At 40.5% G+C, this 22,397-nt stretch overlaps 1 protein-coding gene across 15 annotated transcripts in view; it reads right to left on the reverse strand.

The window, feature by feature from the left end:
• The window catches only part of SIPA1L1 (signal induced proliferation associated 1 like 1), a 385,127-nt gene that overhangs the window by 106,709 nt on the left and 256,021 nt on the right, over positions 1-22,397 (reverse strand). For all 15 annotated transcript variants that reach the window (XM_070377614.1, XM_070377620.1, XM_070377612.1 and 12 more), the window contains 2 exons: positions 9,571-9,701; positions 3,916-4,104 (listed from right to left, as the gene is read on the reverse strand). In XM_070377614.1, coding sequence (XP_070233715.1) covers positions 3,916-4,104; positions 9,571-9,701 — 320 coding nt within the window. The remainder of the gene's footprint in view (positions 1-3,915; positions 4,105-9,570; positions 9,702-22,397) is intronic.

A 22,397-nucleotide genomic window follows, 5' to 3' on the forward strand; every position in this document is an offset into this window, starting at 1 on the left:
TTATCTCATAAGTGAAGATCCAGGACCATGATGGGAAAACTAAATCCAGAGTTAATTCAAATTTGCTAAGTCACAAGCTGTTCTAAATTCATGAGAATGTGCAATCATTGGCAGGTTATTTCATCTTGTGATTGCCCTTTAGATGATAATGGAAATGGACATCAATCAATAGTGAAAGGCGCAGGAAGTTGTGAGGAAGGTGAACATGAAAGCATGGGTAAGCCACGAAGCGCATGATCATTTCCTAAAACTTGGGGGATTAAAATGTCAACTTCAGCTCCCACATAAATATCAGTCTGGTCAAATGAGAAACAAATTTTTGTATTTTTATGAAATGCTATCTTTTATATCATATAGATATAACTTACATCTGTTCTTCTGTTCATTTTAGCTTTTAAAAATGGTAAATGAAAAAAAAAAAGTACCAAAGATCTGAAAGGCAAAATGCCACAATATAGCAAGCAAATAGTGTTTTATTTATCTGAGAATAATTATGTGAGCTGTTAAAATAGAAAAGATTTTAAAGGAATTATTTAAATAAAATTTAAAGGGAGATATAGAGGCTCCTTTCAGTGAGTTCAGTTTTTCTGTACTAAGTTGCTTCAGTCATCGGCTACAGTCCATGGGGTCGCTAAGAGTTGGACACGACTGAGCAACTAACACACAATTCAAACTATGAATCTCTTTAAATATAAGGATGTACAAAGCAGGAAATTTCAAAAATGATGACACAGATGGAAACTAACAACATTCTGCAGTGATTCAAATGCATTATAAGCACCTAGAGACATTCCTTTTTCAAAATCTGTTATCTGTAAAGTCACCAGAATAATCAATTTCTCAAAAGGATTCCAAGGCATTAATAAAATTTCCTTACCAAAAATACGACTCCCCAGACTAAGCCCCTAAGTATCTGTGTCCTCTTTTTATCAGTATAATCCTGGGCTTTAAATGCTATGAATACATAAACAGAAAGAGAGGCCAAGTAGTGGTATCCCTTAGTTCAGATATAGAGCTGCTCGCACAGAATAGCAGGTTTTAAGCTTCTAGATTCTACTGCCTAGTAAAATTTCCAAAATAAAATTGGGGAGACTTATCTAGACTGCCAAGCTGTAGTTTCACTGAGAAAGCATTATAGGAAACATTTAACACATATGATCATCAATAATTTATGAAGGAAGGGATAAACAGTTTAATATCCCCAAGATGAGGGCAGGAGGAGAAGGGGTCGACAGAGGATGAGATGGCTGGATGGCATCACTGACTTTATGGACATGAGTTTGAGCAAACTGGGAGACAGTGAAGGACAGGGAAGCCTGGCGTGCTGCAGTCCAGGGGATGGCAAAAAGTCGGAATGACTTATTAGTGACTGGACAACAAAAACAAAAATAAGAAGCCCATCATTTCAGAATAATGGGCAGTTTTGTGAATTAAATAAATGTACCTTTAAGCTAAATTCATTATAGTGCTTTCATCTTTCTTTGTGGAAGAGAAAGCTGCTCAGTCGTGTCTGACTCTTTGCAACCCCATGGACTAGATAGTTCATGGAATTCTCTAGGCCAGAATACTGAGTGGGTAGCCTTTCCCTTCTCCAGGGGGTCTTCCCAAACCAGGGATCAAACCCAGGTCTCCCACACTGCAGATGGATTCTTTACTAGCTGAGCCATAAGGGAAGCCCACAAATACTGGAGTGGGTAGCCTATACCTTTTCCAGTGGATCTTTCTGACCCAGGAACCAAACCGGGGTCTCCTGCATTACAGGTAGATTCTTTACCAACTGAGCTATCAGGGAAGTCCTGTGGATGTAATCATAAAGCATTTATCACAGAGCAAGCACTACCTGTGGTCTAATATTTTGTAAAGCCTAAGAGAGGCATGAAACGTGCCAGGGATCCCATAAAATATCTATAATTGGGGCAATCATTTTTTAATTTAAGTAAAACCTTGGGTGAAAAGGAAAAAAGTTCATTTTTTTTTACACAAAATAATTATTTTATTATTTTTACACAAAATAATGTTTAATCTGTTGAAATTAGAATGTTCGGTATATGATTATACTGTATGTGTGCATGCTAAGTAGCTTTAGTCATATGTGACTCTTTGTGACCCCATGGACTGTAGCCCACCAGGCTCCTCTGTCCATGGGATTCTCTAGGCAAGAGTACTGGAGTGGGTTGCCATGCCCTCTTCCAGGGGATCGTCCCAATCCAGGGAATTGAACCTGTGCCTTTTGTGTCTCCTGCATTTGCAGCCAGGTTCTTTACCATTAGCACCACTGGGAAGCCCCCAAATCTCATCCCTTGTATTACCAATGTCTAAATGTTGTTTCCCTTGAACTTGTAAAATTGAATCTAATCGTCATTTTTCTATTCTTCCTTTGTTAGAATCCTCAAAATATTTATTGGAACACAGCACCCAGAAGAGTTAAATTTATGTATCAGCAGTCTTCTGAAAGTGTTAGTCACTCAGTTGTGTCCATCTCTTTGCGACTCCATGGGCTATAGATCACTAGGCTCCTCTATCCATGGAATTTTCCAAGCAAGCGTACTGGAGTGGGTAGCCATTCCCTTCTCCAGAGGATCTTCGTGACCAACAGATTGAACCTGGGTCTCCTATGTTACAGGCAGATTCTGTACCATCTGAGCCACCAGGAAGCCCCAAGCTCAAATTTTCAAAGTGATCAAATTTACATGTTATAAATATGGATACTCATAGTCTACTTGAAATGTATATTCCAAATGTATACATATGGAATAGACATTAGCTGTGCTTAAGATGAATGGACAAAAGGAGCAATGATTTGAAAAGTTACATCTAATATCTAATAATATATTCCTATCAGCTGAGTTAAAAGACTGAATCATACCTTGCAACTGTTACTTTGCATTATAAGTCATTTTAATAAAATTCAAATTTTGGCCTAATTAAGAAAATTCTATCAAAATTTGTTCATAGAATGGAATTCAATAACTGGACCAATTTTACTTTTGGAAGACCCTTTAAAAAAAATGCAGTGGAATTACCACTCAGTCAAGACACATTATGGCTAAAATATTCAAACAAAGAGTTAAAATAAGAGTGTATAACTACAACGTCTAACAAAACTAGTCCATATGCTCAAATGATTCCAACTAGAATGTGGATACACTCTACAGTTAGCGGATTACAGGTTCGCATTCTCTACTCTGCTGTCCCCTCTATATGAATTATCCTATCACTCTTTTGTATCTGGATCAATGACCTCACATTAAGGTTTAGAAAGTATGGAGGTGAGAAAATCTTGAGTATTTTCATTTTGTTACATATTAGGATCCAGATTTTTTAAAATTCTGAATTTTGTAATTAAAAATCTTGATGAAAATCCATCTCTGGTAGTACTAATAGACTAAAAATTAAAGCTTTTAGGAACAGTATGGTATAGTGGTTCCCAGTACATGCTTTGAACTTATTACCTGTGTGATCCTGGACTTATTACTTAACCTCTCTGTGTCTCAGATTCCTCATCCTTAAAGTGGGGATAAAAATGGTACCATTCTCCTGGAGCTGGGACATAAGTTGGGATAATATATTAAGGTACTTAAAACAGAGCCTGGTGAATATGTTCATTAGTATCAGCTACTGTTATTGCCATCACTTACTGGAGTATCTGAAAACTTCATTGCCTTAATGGAAGATTACCGAAAGAGTTGAACACTGTTTAATACCGTATCAGCCAATCCTGACACAGAGAATTTCATCAGATGAGAAATGTTCAGTGAGGTAAGAAAAAAGAAAACGAGTAACTGCAAAGAGAAGATCCTTCATAATAAATGGTATCAGCTTTCCCCGTCAAAAAAGAACTCCTCAGGTCTGATTCTGGAAGCTCAGTGGGAAGCCAGAGCAACAGAAATGTCCTCCCCTGGGGGCCACACTTACCCCCTGCTCATCCAGTTTCATGAGCTGTTCTGTGACCTTGGGGGTGTTGAAGGCCAACCGCAGGCACTGAACATTGAGCTCAGGAATCACGTGCTCCAGCACCTCCTTCAGGGGCAGCCCCCGAGCCGTTGAGTGCTTTGCTGTTGAGGGAATGGCATCCTCCAGCACTGACCCTCTCAGTGTCATGAGCTGAAAGAGACACATGGCCAGGGAGATGAGTAAACACAACCAGTGTGAGGTCCCCCGTAGGGAGCTGGAGGTGACACTTGATCGGCTGAGCCAGCGAGGGAGAAAGGATGAGGGGAGTGAGGTAAGACACTTTATGTACGAAAAACGCGCCCTGTACTTTCAAGACCCAGGCTAGTCCACTGGAACTCATCTTCAAGCTTTCTGAGGACATGTCCTTACATACCAAAGAGCACACGTTTCCTTGAAGCGCTCAGGAAGACCAAGGTCTCTCTATAGCTATACAATGTCACTTACACAAATACCAGGAAATTAAGGAGATATCCCAGAGACAAGACTAAATGCTTAGAATTTGGATGTTATACCAATTGTAAGAGGTAAGGGCAGGAGAAGAGTTTTAAAGTTCATAATGCACTGTTGACCAGCTTAAACTATTCCTAACCCGAAATGCTGCTATGATAAGACAACGATTATAGTTAGTACAGCAGCCACTGTCTACAGCATTTAAGTGACTTGTGCTTTCCCCCTATGTCTTGAGAACTCTGCTATTATTATGAAATATAAACATAAGCAAAGACATTTCCCTAAGTAATGATGATCTGTTGAAGCAAAGTAGCTTTCATGTTCAAGAATTTTCATGTGACAAAGTTGTTAGTACAATTTAAACACTCCACGGTGACTTAAAGACAAAACCATTAAGTTGAATGAGTTTCCATTAAGCATGTAGGTTATAGGGCATTATACTGCAAAAGGAGCAAATGTTGAAGACCAAGTGTGGTGTGAAAAGAGGGTGAGAGATTAAGAGATATCCATCCAGGAGGATATGTGTACTGAGAAAAACCTAACAAAGTCAGATTCTGTAACAAAAGCAGAAACAGGACTACTGTGGCTCAGGGCACAGGGAAAGGCCCTCATGGAAAAGTGCGGCACTAAAAAGGGGCCTTCAAGGAAAAACTGTACAAAAAGACAGTGTCAGGGAGCAAAGGTGTGCAGATGAGAAACAGCAGGGTGTGAGCAGGAAAGAGAGACCAGTGTAGCTAAGCGGGATCTAAGTGAGCCAGAGAGGGCTGTGGGTGGGCCAGAGTCCCCAGCAGAGTGTACCTCGAGGGGTGAGCATCTCACCCAGAACCAACAGGCCATCTCAGAAATTGTTTGCATGGGGACGATGACGTAAGAAAATTCAGTTGCCATTGCCCAAGGAAGAGACTACAGGCAGAGAATACAGCTTGAAAGAAGCTGTACTGTTCAAGTAACAGGCAAGATGGTGTGACAGAGAATTACCAGGGAAAATGGAAATCAAAGGAAGAATCAGCGGGGAAGTAAAACCTGTAACAGGTGTCAACGGAAGGAAAGAGAGACGAGGGTAAGGAAAAGCCAATTTCACCAACCTCTGACTCTCAAGACAAGAAGAAGGTGCTTGAGGTTATTTGTAGTCTATTCATTTGATTAGTATCTTTTCTTTCATGTATAGTCTATTTTCAAATAACACTTGGGTAAAAAAAAAAATCCTTTTCTGTGGCTTAATATCTAATTTGACAGAAATGATTTTTGTTTCATTTCTTACATCATGAGAAACCGCTGAACAACTCCTGTGCTCCTACTTTCATGAGACAATGTCTGTCGAGGGTCAGGAAGTTACAAAGGCTGGTCGGATTTCCAACTGAGAGAGCTCCAGACCAGGAATGCTAAGGAAGCAGTGTTAATCCTGGACCACAGAAAAAGAGCAGCCCACCTCAAGAAAAGTCTGAGCAGATGAGAAAAAGAAGGAATCATTTTTATACCTGAACCACCAGTGTTACTGGTATGTTTTGCTAATGACTTCCAGAAACAAGCAGAGAATCCTCCTGTATGCCCGTGCACCTGTGCTTAAAAGCACTCACGTCAGAGATTTTGTTCATGAAGAAACAGCCACACTTACAAATACATGTAAAGTCTTTTTTTTTGGTTTCTTTATACTGTGCAATGATTGTTTCTATTAAAATGAAAAATATCTGTTTGTATTTCTGTTATCTTGACGCTATTTATGAAGCAACTGGAATGTCACTTTGGACACTGCTTTCTTTTTTCTCAAAGGGAAATTAATAGCATGAGAAATCCCTACGAAGGCCTAAGAATTAAGTCCTACTTTATTAGTCAGTCAGTCAACTGTCCATCCTACAAAGTGCAAGAGCTCTGTCTGGATCAGGACCAACATCCAGAGATATTTCTATCAAAGGACTTTCATTAGTATATTTCTTTGAAAAGTCTCATAAGGATATTACAATTAAACCACACTTGAGGATTATTTCTATTGGAAAGAAAAAAAAAATATACTAAGACAGTGGTAATGAATTAAATAAACATGAGGGAGGAAGAAAGGAACGACGTGCCGGAGGACTATTTTAGTTGTTAGGTGTGTAGTCATAAATCCCATGGACAGAGAGCCTGGTGGGCTACAGTCCATAGGATCACAAGAGTTGGACATGACTTAGCAACTAAACCACCACCACCACCATGAACAACTTGGAGTCCTCAGCATCCCTGAGCTTATATGCAAGTAGGGGGAAGACATAAAATGAATACAGTAAGTAAGTACAATGTGTGAGATAGTGGTGTTCCTGGAAGAAAGAAAGAAAGCCTGGAAGTGGGATATGAGACAGTAGAAATTTTAGATCCACTGGCCGAGAAGGCTCCTGTGGCTTAACAGTAAAGGCCAGAAGGAAAAGAGAGCGATGCCCACAAGGACACCTGGGGGTGAACATGATTACCGAGGAATAGGGACCATTGGAGCCCTGAGGCAGGGCTGTCCTCAGGTTGCCCAGAAGAGAGGAGGCCAGTGCGGCTGGAAAAGACAAAGCGAGGTCAAGGTCAGAGACAGATGTGCCTGGACTCCTGGCTAGGGAGGAGAAGGGCTTTTTCCTGGAAGCTGGAAAACCCTAGAGGGATTCTGAACTGAGGAATCACAGACCTGTACTGCATTTCTAAAGGATCCCTGCTGGGCTTGAGAGGACGCAGCCCTAAAGGAAGATGCAGGAAGGAAAGAGAAGATGGTGGTGGGCTGGGCCCAGGCAGAAGCAGTGAGATGGGAGGGGCGGTTGAATTCTGGACACATTTTGAAGACAGAGTCAACCAGTGTTGTGGTGAGACCAGCTCTGGGGGTGGGGTGGGGGTGGGAGAGAGAAGTCCAACAGGACCTCCAGCCTGAACAACTCTAACAAAAGGGTTGTCATCGGTTAAACATTTGTTTGAACGTGAGAGTAGGTGGTAACGAACCATAAACAACATTTGACTTGGATATTTCAATCAAAGGGTAAGGAAATGGCCCCAGGGCCCCATCCAATGGATTGGTAGGAAAAGGACCAGGGAATCCTTAAGTGTGATTTAACTGTAATTACAGGGGGGAAGTGTAGGTGGAGCATTTGAGGCTGAGGCAGGGAGAGGCAAGAAAACAGATGAAGGCGAGCGTGGTTCCCCAACCACGGCAGAGGGACACGTTTACTGGGTCAGCAGTTGACCTGGAGAGAGAGGCTGCGACCAGCCATGGCGTGCAGGCAAGGCAAGCTGGAAGGGACAACCGTGGACAGAAGAGTCAGGAGCTGAGAAAGAAAGAAAGAAAGGGCCACCTCGGAAAGCCTCAACCTCCAGCATGAAGATAGGGGCAAGAAGGAACTGAAATGAAATGAAAAATATAGAAAAGCGAAAGGATGAGGACGACTTAAACCAGAGCGGCCTGAGGAGGCAGGGAAAAGTTAGGCACAGAAGGACAGAAACAGGTGGGAGGAGGTAAGCGGCTCTCGGGAAGCTGGTGGGGTCTGAGGAGCAGCTACCTCCACCCAGCTTCAAAAACTGTGTGTTCCCTGTGCTGTGTGTTCAACAAAAGAAAGGCCTGACCCTGCTTAATGATCAGCTTTGGCTTGGAGAAAAAGGACCCTAGAGTATATGGGTTCTTCATTCCTCTTGGGCCACTCAACATAACACGTTAGATATTAAGGCCGTGCCTTTAAAAATCCTATTTTTAATTTCCCAAGAGTTGAAGCTGAGAAGCAATTACTAAGTGAAGCCAACCCCTACAACCTGTCTTGTATTCAATGGGGGAAATGAAGCCAAATGTCCTATTTAAACTAGTTTCAAAACCATTATTTTCTACCTACCTCAAGGGGGTATTAGGCATTAATGCATGACAACAATCCTAAAGTGATTTGGCTCAGAGAGGCAATAAATTGATAGCTGGCATAACTATACACATGTTTAGAAAGAAAACAAAAAAATCCCTCATAGTCCCTGATAGTCATGAGGTCATTTTTTGAATCTGGAAATCAGGCAGAGCTTTAACCGTCTCTACATGACAAACTCTAGTGCTTGCTTTTATTTTACTTTTGAAAATAAATATACATATATATTATATATAAATATTTGAATACTACATATATGTATTTGGTTGCTCAGTCACATCCCACTCTTTGGGATGCCGTGGACTATAGCCCGCCAGGCTCCTCTATCTACAAGATTCTCCAGGCAAGAATGCTGGAGTGGGTAGCTGTTCCCTTCTCCAGGGGATCTTTGCGACCCAGGGACGGAACCTGCATTGCAGGCAGATTCTTTACCATCTTTGTCACCAGTTTTTTTTAATGCTTTGTTGGCTATTTTCTTTTATGTTTCCTTTTAGACTTCTCTGGTAGCTCAGATGGTAAAGCATCTGCCTACAATGCAGGAGACCCAGGTTCAATCCCTGGGTCGGGAAGATCTCCTGGAGAAGGCAATGGCACCCTACTCCAGTATTCTTGCCTGGAAAATCCCATGGACGGAGGAGCCTGGTAGGCTGCAGTCCATGGGGTCGCAGAGTCAGACACGACTGAGTGACTTCACTTTCATTTTCTTTCACTTTCTCTTCTTTACCTGAATTTGACTTTAAAATAGAAACTCACATATCATGTGTACTTAGTTCCATAAAGAACTCCAAGGACCCATTTTACCCACAATTAGACAGCCTTTAGTTCAAAAGTCTTTATTTTAAGCCTCTGAGAATAGGTCCAAGATGGCAAAAAAAAAATCCAAGGAGTCCCTTTCCTTTTTCCTGGGTCAAGAAACTTCCTCAATAATAGTTTGAAAGCGTGAGTTAAGTTTTAGTTGACCCCCTCTGGCTCCTCAAGCTGGTTCGCTGCCTTCCGGCTGCCCAAGCAGGGTATGTAATATCCAATTTGGGGTTCTGAGGACTCCAATTTCCTTGGGTCACACTTAATGAACATATCTTTCTGTGAATCAAAATCCCCATTCATTTATTGCATCTATCCAAAGCTAGATGGGAAGAAAGGGTCCCGATCGAATCATGATGTCCACCCCCGTCACCACTGGAATGAATGAAAGGGGTCTTTGTTTATTCTACAGACATTTGCAACCATGTGCTATTAAATTTAATTGCTTTGTTACCGCTACGACTCTATTTTTTTCTCACTTAAATTAAGCCTCAAGTCTTTCTCGTGTGCGACTTACCTCACTAGTTCTAAAAATTATTCGATAGTTGTAGGGAGATCCATTTTCTTTCGTTTCTTCTGGTTTTTCCCTTCGAATGCTCACAGCCACTGGACCAAGATTCTCATCGGCCCCGAAATAGTTCCAGTGTTCTTAGATACAATAAGACAAAACAAAATTAGAATATTTACAGCACACTAAAAAATGTCATATGCGGCTTACTATTTAAATCACTCAGAAATTATATCAATAAAATGTAAACATATTTAACAAAGATTAATATCCTTCACTGAATTATAAAAGTAAAGACTGAGCAATCAATGTAGGTTTAGTCTCAGAGGTGGTAAGACAACAGAGGTGGCCTGCTGAGGTTTTTTTACTCCTCTGCAACTCACTACTTTAAAAAAGAAATTTGTGTTATTGCCCTATAAACAGGCTATACTGTATCAGGGCTTCCTAGCTTTTATAAAAACTGCATCAACTAAAAACCACATCAACCAACCCCCCTCCCCAACCCTAAACCTACTGAGAACAAAGTCTGGGGATGGACGGAACTTCCCTGGTGATCCGATGGTTAAGACTCCATGATCCCAATGCAGGAGACAGGCTCAATCCCTGTGTAAGGGAAGATCCTGCATGCTGCACGGCATGACCTAAATAGATAAATAAAACAGATCTCCCGGACTAGAGAGAGGAAAGAGGTCTGAGAGTTACTTGGCAGCATTCTGCTCCCACACTGCCCGGGTTAAGACAGAGTCTTGGCTCAGAGGAAAGAGCTTCAGAGTGCCCCTGGGAGGCAGAAGCCCACAGCCAGGGCTTTGGGCCTCACCAATGGCTCCTGCATAGCAAGCATCAAAGGCATCGAGCAGAGCCGCTGCGTCTGGAGGGACGTGAGGGCTGGGAGAAGGGCCTCTCCTAGGCCACCAGTGTGGCCAGGCGACTAATGGCAACTCAGGGCCCTCTCCTCAATGTCTGGCATTTCTCCAGACTCCAAACTCTAGAACAACCTTGGGGGTGGGGGCAAGTGTCCAAATGACTGGTGTTGACTTTATCTTCCTCCTAACAAGAAGGAACGCTGGGGTCAAAAGTAAATTAATTTACAGAAAAGGTAAAAAGTGCATTTACTTACTGTACACCTAAAAATTAAACTTGTTGATACAGACAAAAGATGTTCACAGATGAGAAAAGTTAAAAAAAAAAAAACAACCAATAGATAACTTACTTTTCAAACCTCCAAAATACTTATTTACATTGCCCTATTTCATTTACATGTGATATGATTTAAATGACTGAGTTGTGACATGGTGGGTTATTCTCATACAAAATACATCAATATTTGAAAATACACGCTATTCTCATACATAATATGTATTTGAAAATCCACGAGAATAATAAGAAATAACAGCATAAAATATCTAACCATATAGTTCTAAATTTAGGTAATACATATGAAAATGCTTTGCAAGTACCAGAGAATAATTATAAAAAAAATCATTAATACCATGAGCTATCTAAGAATATTATCACAATCCACGGAAACTCAAAATAAGGGGAACACAATGGGAACACAGGCAACAAGCATCTCATATACGGACAGCTGATAAACAACCCAATAAACAGCACAAAACCCATGTACGAACACTGACGTACACCCTCAAAGCACAGCACGTGAGAATCCACTCAGAGGTTATTTACTCTTACTTTGCACATAATTTTAATAAGCGTGGTTGTCTGGTCTTCAAGCCCACAGCTTGATGTCAGAGGTGTGATAATCCCAGATGTTGACAAAGTCCAGAGTGCAGGGCTGACAGAAACTTGCATGCAGACAGCAATGTGACAGACAACTGACAATAAGGAGGAAAACAAAAAGGGAGGAGACAGAAACAGTATAAAAAGGCAGATGCGAACTGAAAGAGCAACAGGACAGCAGTCTGGGGACATTTACTGAAGGAGCAAAGGGCTTCACACACTTCAAAACTTCAGAGACTATTTTAACCCTGCAGCACAGAACACCGATGGACATGGCAAAGATGGCCATGACATTCATTATATCCTGTTCATGGACTCTACCCCGCCTCACCAGAAACTCCTCAAACGCAGCCCACAAAGCTCAGGAAGGGCAGTGAGACTGCTAGTCTTTGCTGCTGGAGAAATTCACAAAGACACGGGGCCAGTACTAATTCCCGTCCGTAACCTCAACTCCTCCTCAAGCTGTCCCTGGTCAGCTCTCACTCCCGTTCTCTAGTGCAGATTATTTCAAATATTCTCTGTTCTCCTTCAAACTCCCCCTCATCTACCTTCTCTCAATCTCAGCAGATAATGCTGTCCACATCACAAAGAAAATAAAGAGCCCTTTCAGAAGCAACTGCCTCACTTTCCACCATCACTCACAGACACTTCCCCGGATCCAGACTTTTACTTCCTTTGCTTTATAATGTAAATCCAGTCTCTGCTGAAATTCTAGCCTCCACTCAATTCCACCTTCCCAGGGACACTGATGCCCAATCACCCTCCCTGTATCTGCAACTTGCCCTCTCTGCCTGCTCATTCCCATCACCTGCCCTCGGTTCCTTAGCAACCTCCAGGTTATCTCCCTTCTCTTTTCTTCCACTGGAAACTTCTTGTATGAGATACCTGATTCTTCACTTTAGGATTCCTATCATCTGACTGCCATTGCACTGTCACCAGTCAGCCATAAAGTTGAAACAAACAGAAACTCTGAGTCCTTATCTTGTTCAAACTCATCATAACTTGCCAATGGCATTTCCTTTTGTTCCCCCTAAAAACATTCTTCTAGAAAGTGGCTTCTCCAAAACCAGCCTCTCTTGGTTTTTCTTCCACTGGCCCTGAATCTTCTGTCCTCTCCCAACGCTGATTACTCTCAAGAGTCCACGTGTCCACTCCAGACATCTGTGAGCCCTAGATCTTCACATTGAAAAGATGTCCCCTTCTTTACCATATAAAACTTGCAACTTGTTTATCCCATGGCATCTGTAAAAGTGAACCTATCACCTTCCACACAAACCGATACAGCTCTCCCTGCAACTCTGGTTCGAGTAACTGCTACCACATTCCTCTAGCTGCTTATGCCTGACACCCCTGTCATGCCCACTGAATTCCAGCTCCTAAAGAGCTCTGTAATCCACCTACTTTTCCTCCATCCCACCGCCACTGGTTTATCCACATCATCATTCGCCCGGATGTTTGTGAGTTTTACGACAGATTAGCTTTTCATTTCTGGCTTCTAAGATGCAAGCCTGACCATCACTATTAAGTTTCAAACCCTCCGCTACTTTCCCACCAGTCCTTGGATACTACTCAAGCCTTCTCGAGGGCCCTCGCGGCCTGTCACCAGCCTGTCATTCCAGTTTCAACCTGGACCTTTCATCCGTCTAAACTCTGAGAACCAACCATCCTGAACTTGTTGACTCACTGTGCCTGTCTCACCTGAAACACTCTGTCTAGGACATTCCACCAACTAACTCCTCTTTACTTGACTAAGTCCTTGCCTCCTTCAGGGTTGCATCTGAAATATTATTTGGACATCTTCTCAGAGAGTGCTTGAACAATGCACCAAAATGAAAATGTGTACTTTGCATAGTAATGATAATACTTTAAGACTGTCAAGAGAAAGACAAATTAGGGAAACCAAATAAGACATTGTAACTGCAAAAATTTAGAAAGGTTACTACAGAAAAACATAAATTTATAAAAATACAAATACTGAACACAATCATTTTAGTATAAATTGGCAGATAATACAGTGTTATTTAAAAAGAAACTAATCCTACCTAAAAATGAAGAAGGTTGATTTTAAAAAATGAATCACTTGAATTTTTTTGTGTGTCATCATCAAGCCCTGGCTAGATTTTTGTGTGCTTTTCCCCAGCTGCTGAAGAAGTATGTTTCTGAGCTGAGGGAACGTTGATGAGACCATTTATAAACTAACTTCTAACACTTTCTTCAGACTCTGTGTTCAAAAAATCCATCTCTAGTTTGATAACTCTGAGAAGTTCTTTTAAAAATTTATATGTGTGTTTGTTCAGGAACATCAATCTTCTTTTATTGAAAAAGAGCTCTAGCTGTTATTTCCAAGCAAGCATTTCCATTTGGCCTTCATCTATTTCAGTTCCATCAACAGAGATGGAGATACTGCTCTGGTTTCCTGTGTTAAATTCACTACTGTCATGATCAGACTCTGCTTGTTCAAAAAGTCTTTCAACTTGAGTAAGAATTATTCTTACAATAAATGCCTTGTTTTTTGGTCCACCATCCATTTTTTTTTCCTGCTCCTAAGCATTACAAAACAATAGAAAAAAAAAATCCTTCTGATGTGAATACAACTTTTTCACTTCAAAATTCGAATGCAAAGTGTAATTCTCCAACAGAGAAGTTTGGTTCAGCAAATTATCTTCAATTCAGTTTTGAGTCTTTAAACTTTGATCTCAAAACAAATGACTTTTTTGTAACTAAAAGCTAGCCTTTTAGGATCCTGAGTCTGGTCCTTCGGCCACTCTTGCTGCTGCCTGTCCTTCAAGTTCACTGGACGACACTGCTTTCCTCTTGGGACCACAGTCTCGGGGTAGCACATTGCACTGGCTCCACGCTGCCGCACGTGTATTTCTTCCCATCAGCCGTGTATGGGAAGCACCTCCGCCCTCTGCTAGCGCCATGGTATCCATCAAACGCAGAGAGCTCTTCCAGTCATACCTACAATCAGCTTGGTCTTTTGTTGGGTGGAGGGACGGAAGGGGGAGAGAGGGTTCAAGTGTCGGGGAGATGCAGATGATAAGTGCTCAAGAAAGGCCAGGAAGCCGTCGATGATGAAAGACAGAAGAAGGAAAGGGGAGGAAAGAGGGGCTGGAGACTCGAGTAGGATGGATAAATCTGCTGATGGATGGACTGAAATATGGGGATTACACTACCAAAAATAATGATATTTCTGTGCCAGCATACTGGAATGCCAAAACCCAGTACTGCAATCACTACACTAGAATGATATAATGCACTGAGCTGAGGCACTTTGCCAAGCACTCTGATATTCATGTCAACTATGAAAATATAGGCATTGCCTTCTTTTTCACAGATGTGGCAATTATGATTTAGAGAGAATAAGTCACTTGCCAGCCACAACCAGTACACAGCAACACCAGAACTCAAACATATTAAGTATCAATTCCAAAGCTCATTTGCTTAGCATTACATATAATGTTATCTTTCCAAACATTTCTAAAATTGTATTATGAATAAAAATAGTTAAATAAAATGTGATGTCCAAAGGGAGTGACTAGCCAGATCACACAGAAGGCTTTATTTCCTGATGTACTATATTGGCAAGGTTTCATTGTGTTTAGAGGGAGAAATATTCATATTTTATCCATATAGTGCCGATTCCCCTCACCTTCAGTTTTAGTTTTCATCTTTAGCACCTAAACAAAATTTTAACCTTAGTTTTTATTAGTTCTGGTTCTTACATTTAAACAAGGGGGGATGGTACAAAGAACACCAATGAGTAGTTCTATTACTAGAACATTCCACACAAATAGCCATATTTTCTGGCTGATACAGTCACAATAATAAATAATAATACTTTCACATTCTTAGAGAGGGAACATAGTCAATAGTTCAAAGCTCCAAATGATTAGATCAAGTACAGTCACATTACCCAGTTACGAGCTGCAGATAAGGATGTGTGCACAGGCATAAAAAGTTAAAAGCCTGGCATTTTAATTGCAAAGAAGGAAACAAAAATGAAGTGACAAGAGTTACAGGGCTTCAACCAACAATTTTTGGATTGCTTACACTGGTTTTCATAATATTTGCAGATTTCACATTAGCATTTCAGTTGTACATTTCCAGAGACCAGCATAATCTGGACTGTTTGTAATTATGGACAAAAATAAATCTTTTTACATATAATTTTTACAATTATAAAGTGAAAGTCTCTCAGTTGTGTCTGAGTCTTTGTGACCCCATGGAATTCTCTAGGCCAGAATACTGGAGTGGGTAGCCTTTCCCTTCACCAGGGCATCTTCCCAACCAGGGGATCAAACCCAGGTCTCCCACATTCTTTACCAGCTGAGCCACGAGGTGCATGGCTTAAAATATTTCTTTAGAATTGTCAATTTAGAAATTGAAATTGGGGAAATAGACTGATACACAGAAATCAAAGAAACAGAAAGCAAATAAAACAGCTACTATCTCAGGCCTCAAAAAATTAGCAACAACACTTCTGAATGGAAAAATGGTCCTTGGTAGGGCTGGAATACATTCCTTCACTGCTGGTGACACCACGAATTGGTACCAACCATTTTAGAAAGCATTATAGCAACATATGTTAAAGTCATCAAAATGGTCACATGCTAATCTTAATCACCCTAAATGACTATGCAGAAGGATAAACGAAAACTCTTCCATTTCCTCTAAAAAAGGCCTCTTAATTCACTGTACAACAGGGGTCCTAAAGATACTACTAATCAGACATACGTGGGCCTCATCTATTAGCAGGTCAAAGAATGGAATGACAACAGCTTTACTAGCTGGAATTAAAATCATTTCACCACTTTGAATATTTTAAATTCTTTTTCCCTTAAAATAGTCGACCTGGTGGGCTACAAGCATGTCAGCATCAGTGCAGTCAACGTCATAAATTCTACCCTCTATATTTCCATTAGACAGAGAATCTAGCTGCAACTTGCAAAACCACTCACCACAGCACATGCTTCTATAAGGTACTTATCTTTGCCTACTGAGTTCAATTTGTTCATATGCTTTGTTTTCATGCAACTTACAACATCTAAATATGACTGACAACTAGGTTAGAAAGAGAGAACAGATCTAAAAGAATTAAATGAAAAAGAAAACACAAGCAACAACAGTATATTCTTCTTTAAAAATGAAAACACAAATTTGCCAAAGTGGAGGTAATAAGGACTCATGTGTTTGAAGAATGGCTCTTTCCAAGAAGAGCACCACTTGGAGAAGGCGATGGCACCCCACTGCAGTACTCTCGCCTGGAAAATCCCATGGACGGAGGAGCCTGGTAGGCTGCAGTCCACGGGGTCGCTAAGAGTCAGACATGACTGAGCGACTTCCCTTTCACTTTTCACTTTCATGCACTGGAGAAGGAAATGGCAACCCACTCCAGTGTTCTAGCCTGGAGAATCCCAGGGACGGCGGAGCCTGGTGGGCTGGTGTCTATGGGGTCACACAGAGACGGACACGACTGAAGTGACTTAGCAACAACAGAGGTTCTGTCTCTGGTCCCCAAAGGGCTCATCCTAATTATAAGGGCGGAGGTTCCATGAGAACTAAATAGCCTGGGACTTTGCATCATAATCAAAAGCAGGTCAGAGTAATGGATGGGGATATTTACACAGGACTGGCCACAGTCCAGAATTCTGTCCCAAAGCATTCCACTAAGCTTGTAATTATGGTTGCATAAGAGTAATTGTCCACATTTACAAAGTGCACAGTTCTCTGAAGTTCCAATTCTTCTTTCCATATGTAGCTCTTAAAAATTAGGGTGGTCTATTTGACAAAATTATATCATGTTGTTAGGCTTAAAGCCTCACATGACTAAGCAGGTCTCAGAAGCCCCCCAACCTGCCAATAAAAAGTAGACTTTAACAGAAGTAAGGCTGACACTAATGAATTGCATTCAAATGATGAAAGAAAACTCTATTTGAAACAAAGGAAAAACAGTATCACTGTCAAAATGGGAGATTTTTAATTGACTATTATCTATGACAAATAGCCAATAATTCTATCTAAATTATTCAGTCTTACTTGTGATCAATGAAATTGAAATGTTTTGGACCTACAATAAATGTTCTAAAATAAAAACTGCAAATACTCAAGGTAGCCAAGAAAATGTTAAACACTACACAGTCTTAAAATAGGAGTAGAACCTTTCTGGCCTAAGCTTTCTTAAGAACAATTTGGCAATAAAAATCAAGGTTCCCATAAAATTCACACCATTTCACTTACAGGACTCTACCTTACGTTAATAATTGGACATGTGGGGGGAAAAGTTACATAACAAAAACATTTATGTAAGGTCAGAGGCTTTTAAACTTGTCTATGGAAAGAAATTAGGGGGTTCATGAACTTGAATGAAAAAAATTTTTATCTTTATTTTCACTACCTTCTAAAGAAATGTAGCATTTCCATCAAAGGGAGTCAACCAACTACAGTAACATCAGCTGCACAGGTGACTTTGACACCTACAGAAATCAAGAGATGTTTTCATATCATATTACTGCCATTGTAGACATATCAAAATATCAATTATTCTCATCACAACTTTGAAATTATGGTAGTTATCAGAACTGATGCTAGATCCTTTGTTAACGTAATAAAAAAGAAGCATCTATGTTAGTATATCACAAAATTTTTAATACTCTTGCAACTGTAGTTTAATATGCCTGGTTTGCTTTGTACTTTTATGCACTTAAAAACATTAGTCTAAGGAGAGTCCATAGGTTTCACCAAATTGCCAAAGGGGTTAAGTGCCATCCTAAGTGCCCAAAGGTCATCCTAAGCACCAAAAAACACTTAGGATGACCTGATGTAAGAATTATTTATAATAAGGAAGTAGAAAACTTGAATTTAATAACATCTGGAAGACTTTAAATAAACGATGGCAAAGCCAATCATGGAACCATGAAAAAATATATAAAACTATTTAATGATCCTTATCTTGTTTAATTAATGAGTATCAGATCAGATCAGATCAGTCGCAGTAAAGTAACTAGTAATCACACATGATTAATTTCCTTAGTTTCTATAGTTGCTAATTCTTCTGTAATGAATATATACCTTTTATAATAGGAAGATTTTTAAAAGTATAAAAAAAGTATTTCTACAAATATGGCAATTTTTATAAAAATGGTTTACAAATGGTCACTGAGTAAAAAGAATATTTTAAAAGGTTGCATATTAATGTAACTCTTCAGGCTTATTGTTAGTTCATACTAATTTAAAAGCCCGCTCAGGGGAAAAAAAAGTATTTATTATTCAAATGAAAGAAACTACAATGAAACACCTGTTTCTAACTCAATGTCTTTATATATTAAAAAAAAAAAAAAAAAAAACCCAAACCTTTTGTACCTCCTTATCAGGGACATTGCAGCAAGATGTCTGTGTAAAATGCTTTTGAAATATCTGAAAGGAAGTCCCCCAGAAACAGTCAGAAGTTCAGTCAAGGTAGAAGTCACCGTAGCTCATGAGGGCGAGACCATGCAATGTGTCTCAAAAACTTAGTAGAGCCCACCTGCTTCTGGACTGTCTCTGAGTTGTTGAGCCTGCTTCTGCTGATGCTTCAACATTATTGTTGAGAATGAAGTTATGCAAGTCCCTCCTCTTGCTGTCCTGAGGTTCAGATGCATGGCCTCTCCATACAGAAGAGGGGCTCCATGAGAAGATGAGCAAAGGAATTGGTAGGATAAAAGAAATGTTTGCTGAGCACCAACTTTTGGTTAAAATTAACAATGAGGTATGCATTTGAAAAACAGGTGACAAGCTTTATCATGTTATCAACTTGTACTGAAATAACAGATCTAAAGGGCCCTTATGTCCTTGAGACTGCAAAACAAAGAATAGAAATTCTTTGGGATACAGCAATCAGTAGCATGGCATTCGCTCTGATGTACTTTGACACAGAAAGTTGAGGAAGCATTCCCATTTCCATGTGGATGGTTCCTACGTTAGCTGCTGTTACTGACTGTACCTGAAGGTTTTCTTTTTCATATTTTATCTTGACTGCTTCTGGACTGCTTCTCTGACTGCTTCTGGACTGACAGAAAAGTTGTATATATAGTACAAGGAGTTTCCATACACTTACTCCTTGGAAGGAAAGTTATGACCAAACTAGACAGTGTATTAAAAAGCAGAGACATTCCTTTGCCAACAAAGGTCCGTCTCATCAAGGCTATGGTTTTTCTAGTAGTCATGTATGGATGTGAGAGTTGGACTATAAAGAAAGCTGAGTGCCAAAGAACTGATGTTTTTGAACTGTGGTCTTGGAGAAGACTCTTGAGTCCCTTGCATTGCAAGGAGATCAAACCAGTCCATCCTAAAGCAGATCAGTCCTGAGTGTTCATTGGAAGACCTGATGTTGAAGCTGAAACTCCAATATTTTGATCACCTGATGCAAAAAGCTGACTCATTGGAAAAGACCCTGATGCTGGGAAAGACTGAAGGTGGGAAGAGAAGGGGACGACAGAAGATGAGATGGTTGGATGGCATCACCTACTTAACGGACATGAATTTGGGTAGACTCCGGGAGTTGGTGATGGACAGGGAGGCCTGGCGTGCTGCAGTCCAAGGGGTCACAAAGAGTCAGACACAACTGAGCGACTGAACTGAACTGATCCCTAACCCAGCCTTCCCCAATGTTAACATCTTATATATAACTACATACAGTACAATCTTCATTAATCAGAAATCAGGAAATTAATATTCTAATACTCAAACTTCTCTAGTTTGTGATAGAGACCATGATAGAGTTCCTTCTATTAATTAATTATTATTTATTAATATTCTAAATTATTCTAAATTAATATTCTAAATATTCTAAATTAATATTATAATACTCAAATTTCAAGGTTCGTGATAGAGACCATGATAGAGTTCCTTCTATTAGGGTGGCATGTACCAGTTTGCTCACTGTAAAGTCACTCTCATTCTTCTTATGATTTATAAATATTTTGGTGGGAGATACTTTTAGATGACGTAAATCCTGCTTGTACTCTTGTTTCTTCTCAAGGTGTCATCCACTGACTTCAGCATCTATCACTTGTGTGTCTAAGAAGCTTTACAATAGTAAAATTCAGTCTCTAGAATGGTGTTTTGGGTTTATGGGGATCAATTGGTGGTCTTGGTTAATTTCCACAAAACCACCATGACCACACACAGACTTGTCAGGGGTCTCATTTCCTGAAAAGAGAGGAAAAGGAACTGCAACATATTATCCGGTGTCCAGACTGTAACACAAGGTCATATACACAGAGGGCCCTCCCTGAGTCTACCTGATGCTATGAATACAAGATACACTGGCTCCCCAACTCAATAAACTTTGTACTTTGCATCAGTACCAAACATTCCAATTGTGAAATAACTGCTGAGCCTAGCCTAATCTATTGCAGTCCTTGCCTTCAAGGATTGCTTCAGTTCAGTCGCTCAGTTGTGTCTGACTCTTTGCGACCCAATGAATCACAGCACGCCAGGCCTCCCTGTCCATCACCAACTCCCGGAGTTCACTCAAACTCACGTCCATCGAGTCGGTGATACCATCCAGCCATCTCATCCTCTGTCATCCCCTTCTCCTCTTGCCCCCAATCCCTCCCAGCATCAGAGTCTTTTCCAATGAGTCAACTCTTCGCATGAGGTGGCCAAAGTACTGGAGTTTCAGCTTTAGCATCAGTCCTTCCAAAGAAATCCCAGGGCTGATCTCCTTCAGAGTGGACTGGTTGGATCTCCTTGCAGTCCAAGGGACTCTCAAGAGTCTTCTCCAACACCACAGTTCAAAAGCATCAATTCTTTGGTGCTCAGCTTTCTTCACAGTCCAACTCTCACATCCATACATGACCACAGGAAAAACCACAGCCTTGACTAGATGGACCTTTGTTGGCAAGGTAATGTCTCTGCTTTTCAATATGCTATCTAGGTTGGTCATAACTTTTCTTCCTTAGACTGGTTATAAACCAGGGCACCACAGAAAGTGTTGGCCAGAAACTGGGACACAGGTGACTGGAACAGTGGTGGGAAAGCACCTGCACCTTTAGGAGGAAGAAGGTTACTCAGAAGCCCAGGAGAGGCAGGAAGCCCACCCATCCTGATGCATGGACAGGAGAAAAGGCAGCTCCATGCAGCAGGGGAGTAGGCTAAACCTCTCCCAACCTGGCACCCACGTGGGCTGGTACTAAGCACTGTGTACACTACCCTCTCGCTCCATACACTCCTCCCTGTTAGGGTCTCACCTACTTTTCCAGTGCCAGCCCTCACTTCCCCGCTAGAAGGTGAAACCAGCTGGGGAAAAAGACACACAGCACTGCAGGGAAGCCTGCCACCTATACCAATCTGCCTTGGCCTTTGTGGCAAAGATCAATGGACCAAGGAAAACCAACAGCAAAAAAGAGAAAAAAAAAAAAAAAGACAAACAGAGAATACAACTCAGAAGATACAGATCATGCAAGGGAAAAAAATTAGAAAAAATTATTTAAATGAATACCAATGGAGAAATGTAGGGTATATAAAATAAGGATAAACTATTAGAACAATAACTACAGGGAAACAAAAATAATGAATTCCTGGCAAATAAAACTACAATTACTAAAATAAAATGAAAGGGCTGGAGAGTAGAACATAGAGAGGTACATATCAATTTCTGAACCAAAAGATAAAATTAATATATAAAATAAAAAGAAATTGAAATTATGAAAGAAAAAAACAGAGGATAAAACAAGATAAATCCATCATCTATCAAAATGGAGTTCCAGGTAGAGGAAATAAAGAAATTGTAAAAGAATTTGTTCAATGGTTTTTAAAAGTAAGGAAAGGGAATTCCCTGGTGGTCCAGTGCTTAGGATAGGTGGTGCCTTCACTGGTGGGGACTGGGTTCAGTCCCTGGTTGGGTAACTAAGATCCTGCAAGCTTCATGGCACACCCCGCCCCCCCACCCACACACACCAAAAAAAAGATCAGGAAGATAATTAATGTTCTAAAGCTTCTCATTTGTCTTAACCGTACTCAGGGCAAGCTTCAAGTACCATGAAGGCAGGTTTATTTGCTTTTGTTCTCCTCCAAGCTGACACAGGCTAGATGCTTTAAAAATATCATGCAATAAA

The sequence above is a fragment of the Bos mutus genome, chromosome 10, assembly GCF_027580195.1.
Source record: "Bos mutus isolate GX-2022 chromosome 10, NWIPB_WYAK_1.1, whole genome shotgun sequence".
Taxonomy (NCBI): domain Eukaryota; kingdom Metazoa; phylum Chordata; class Mammalia; order Artiodactyla; family Bovidae; genus Bos; species Bos mutus.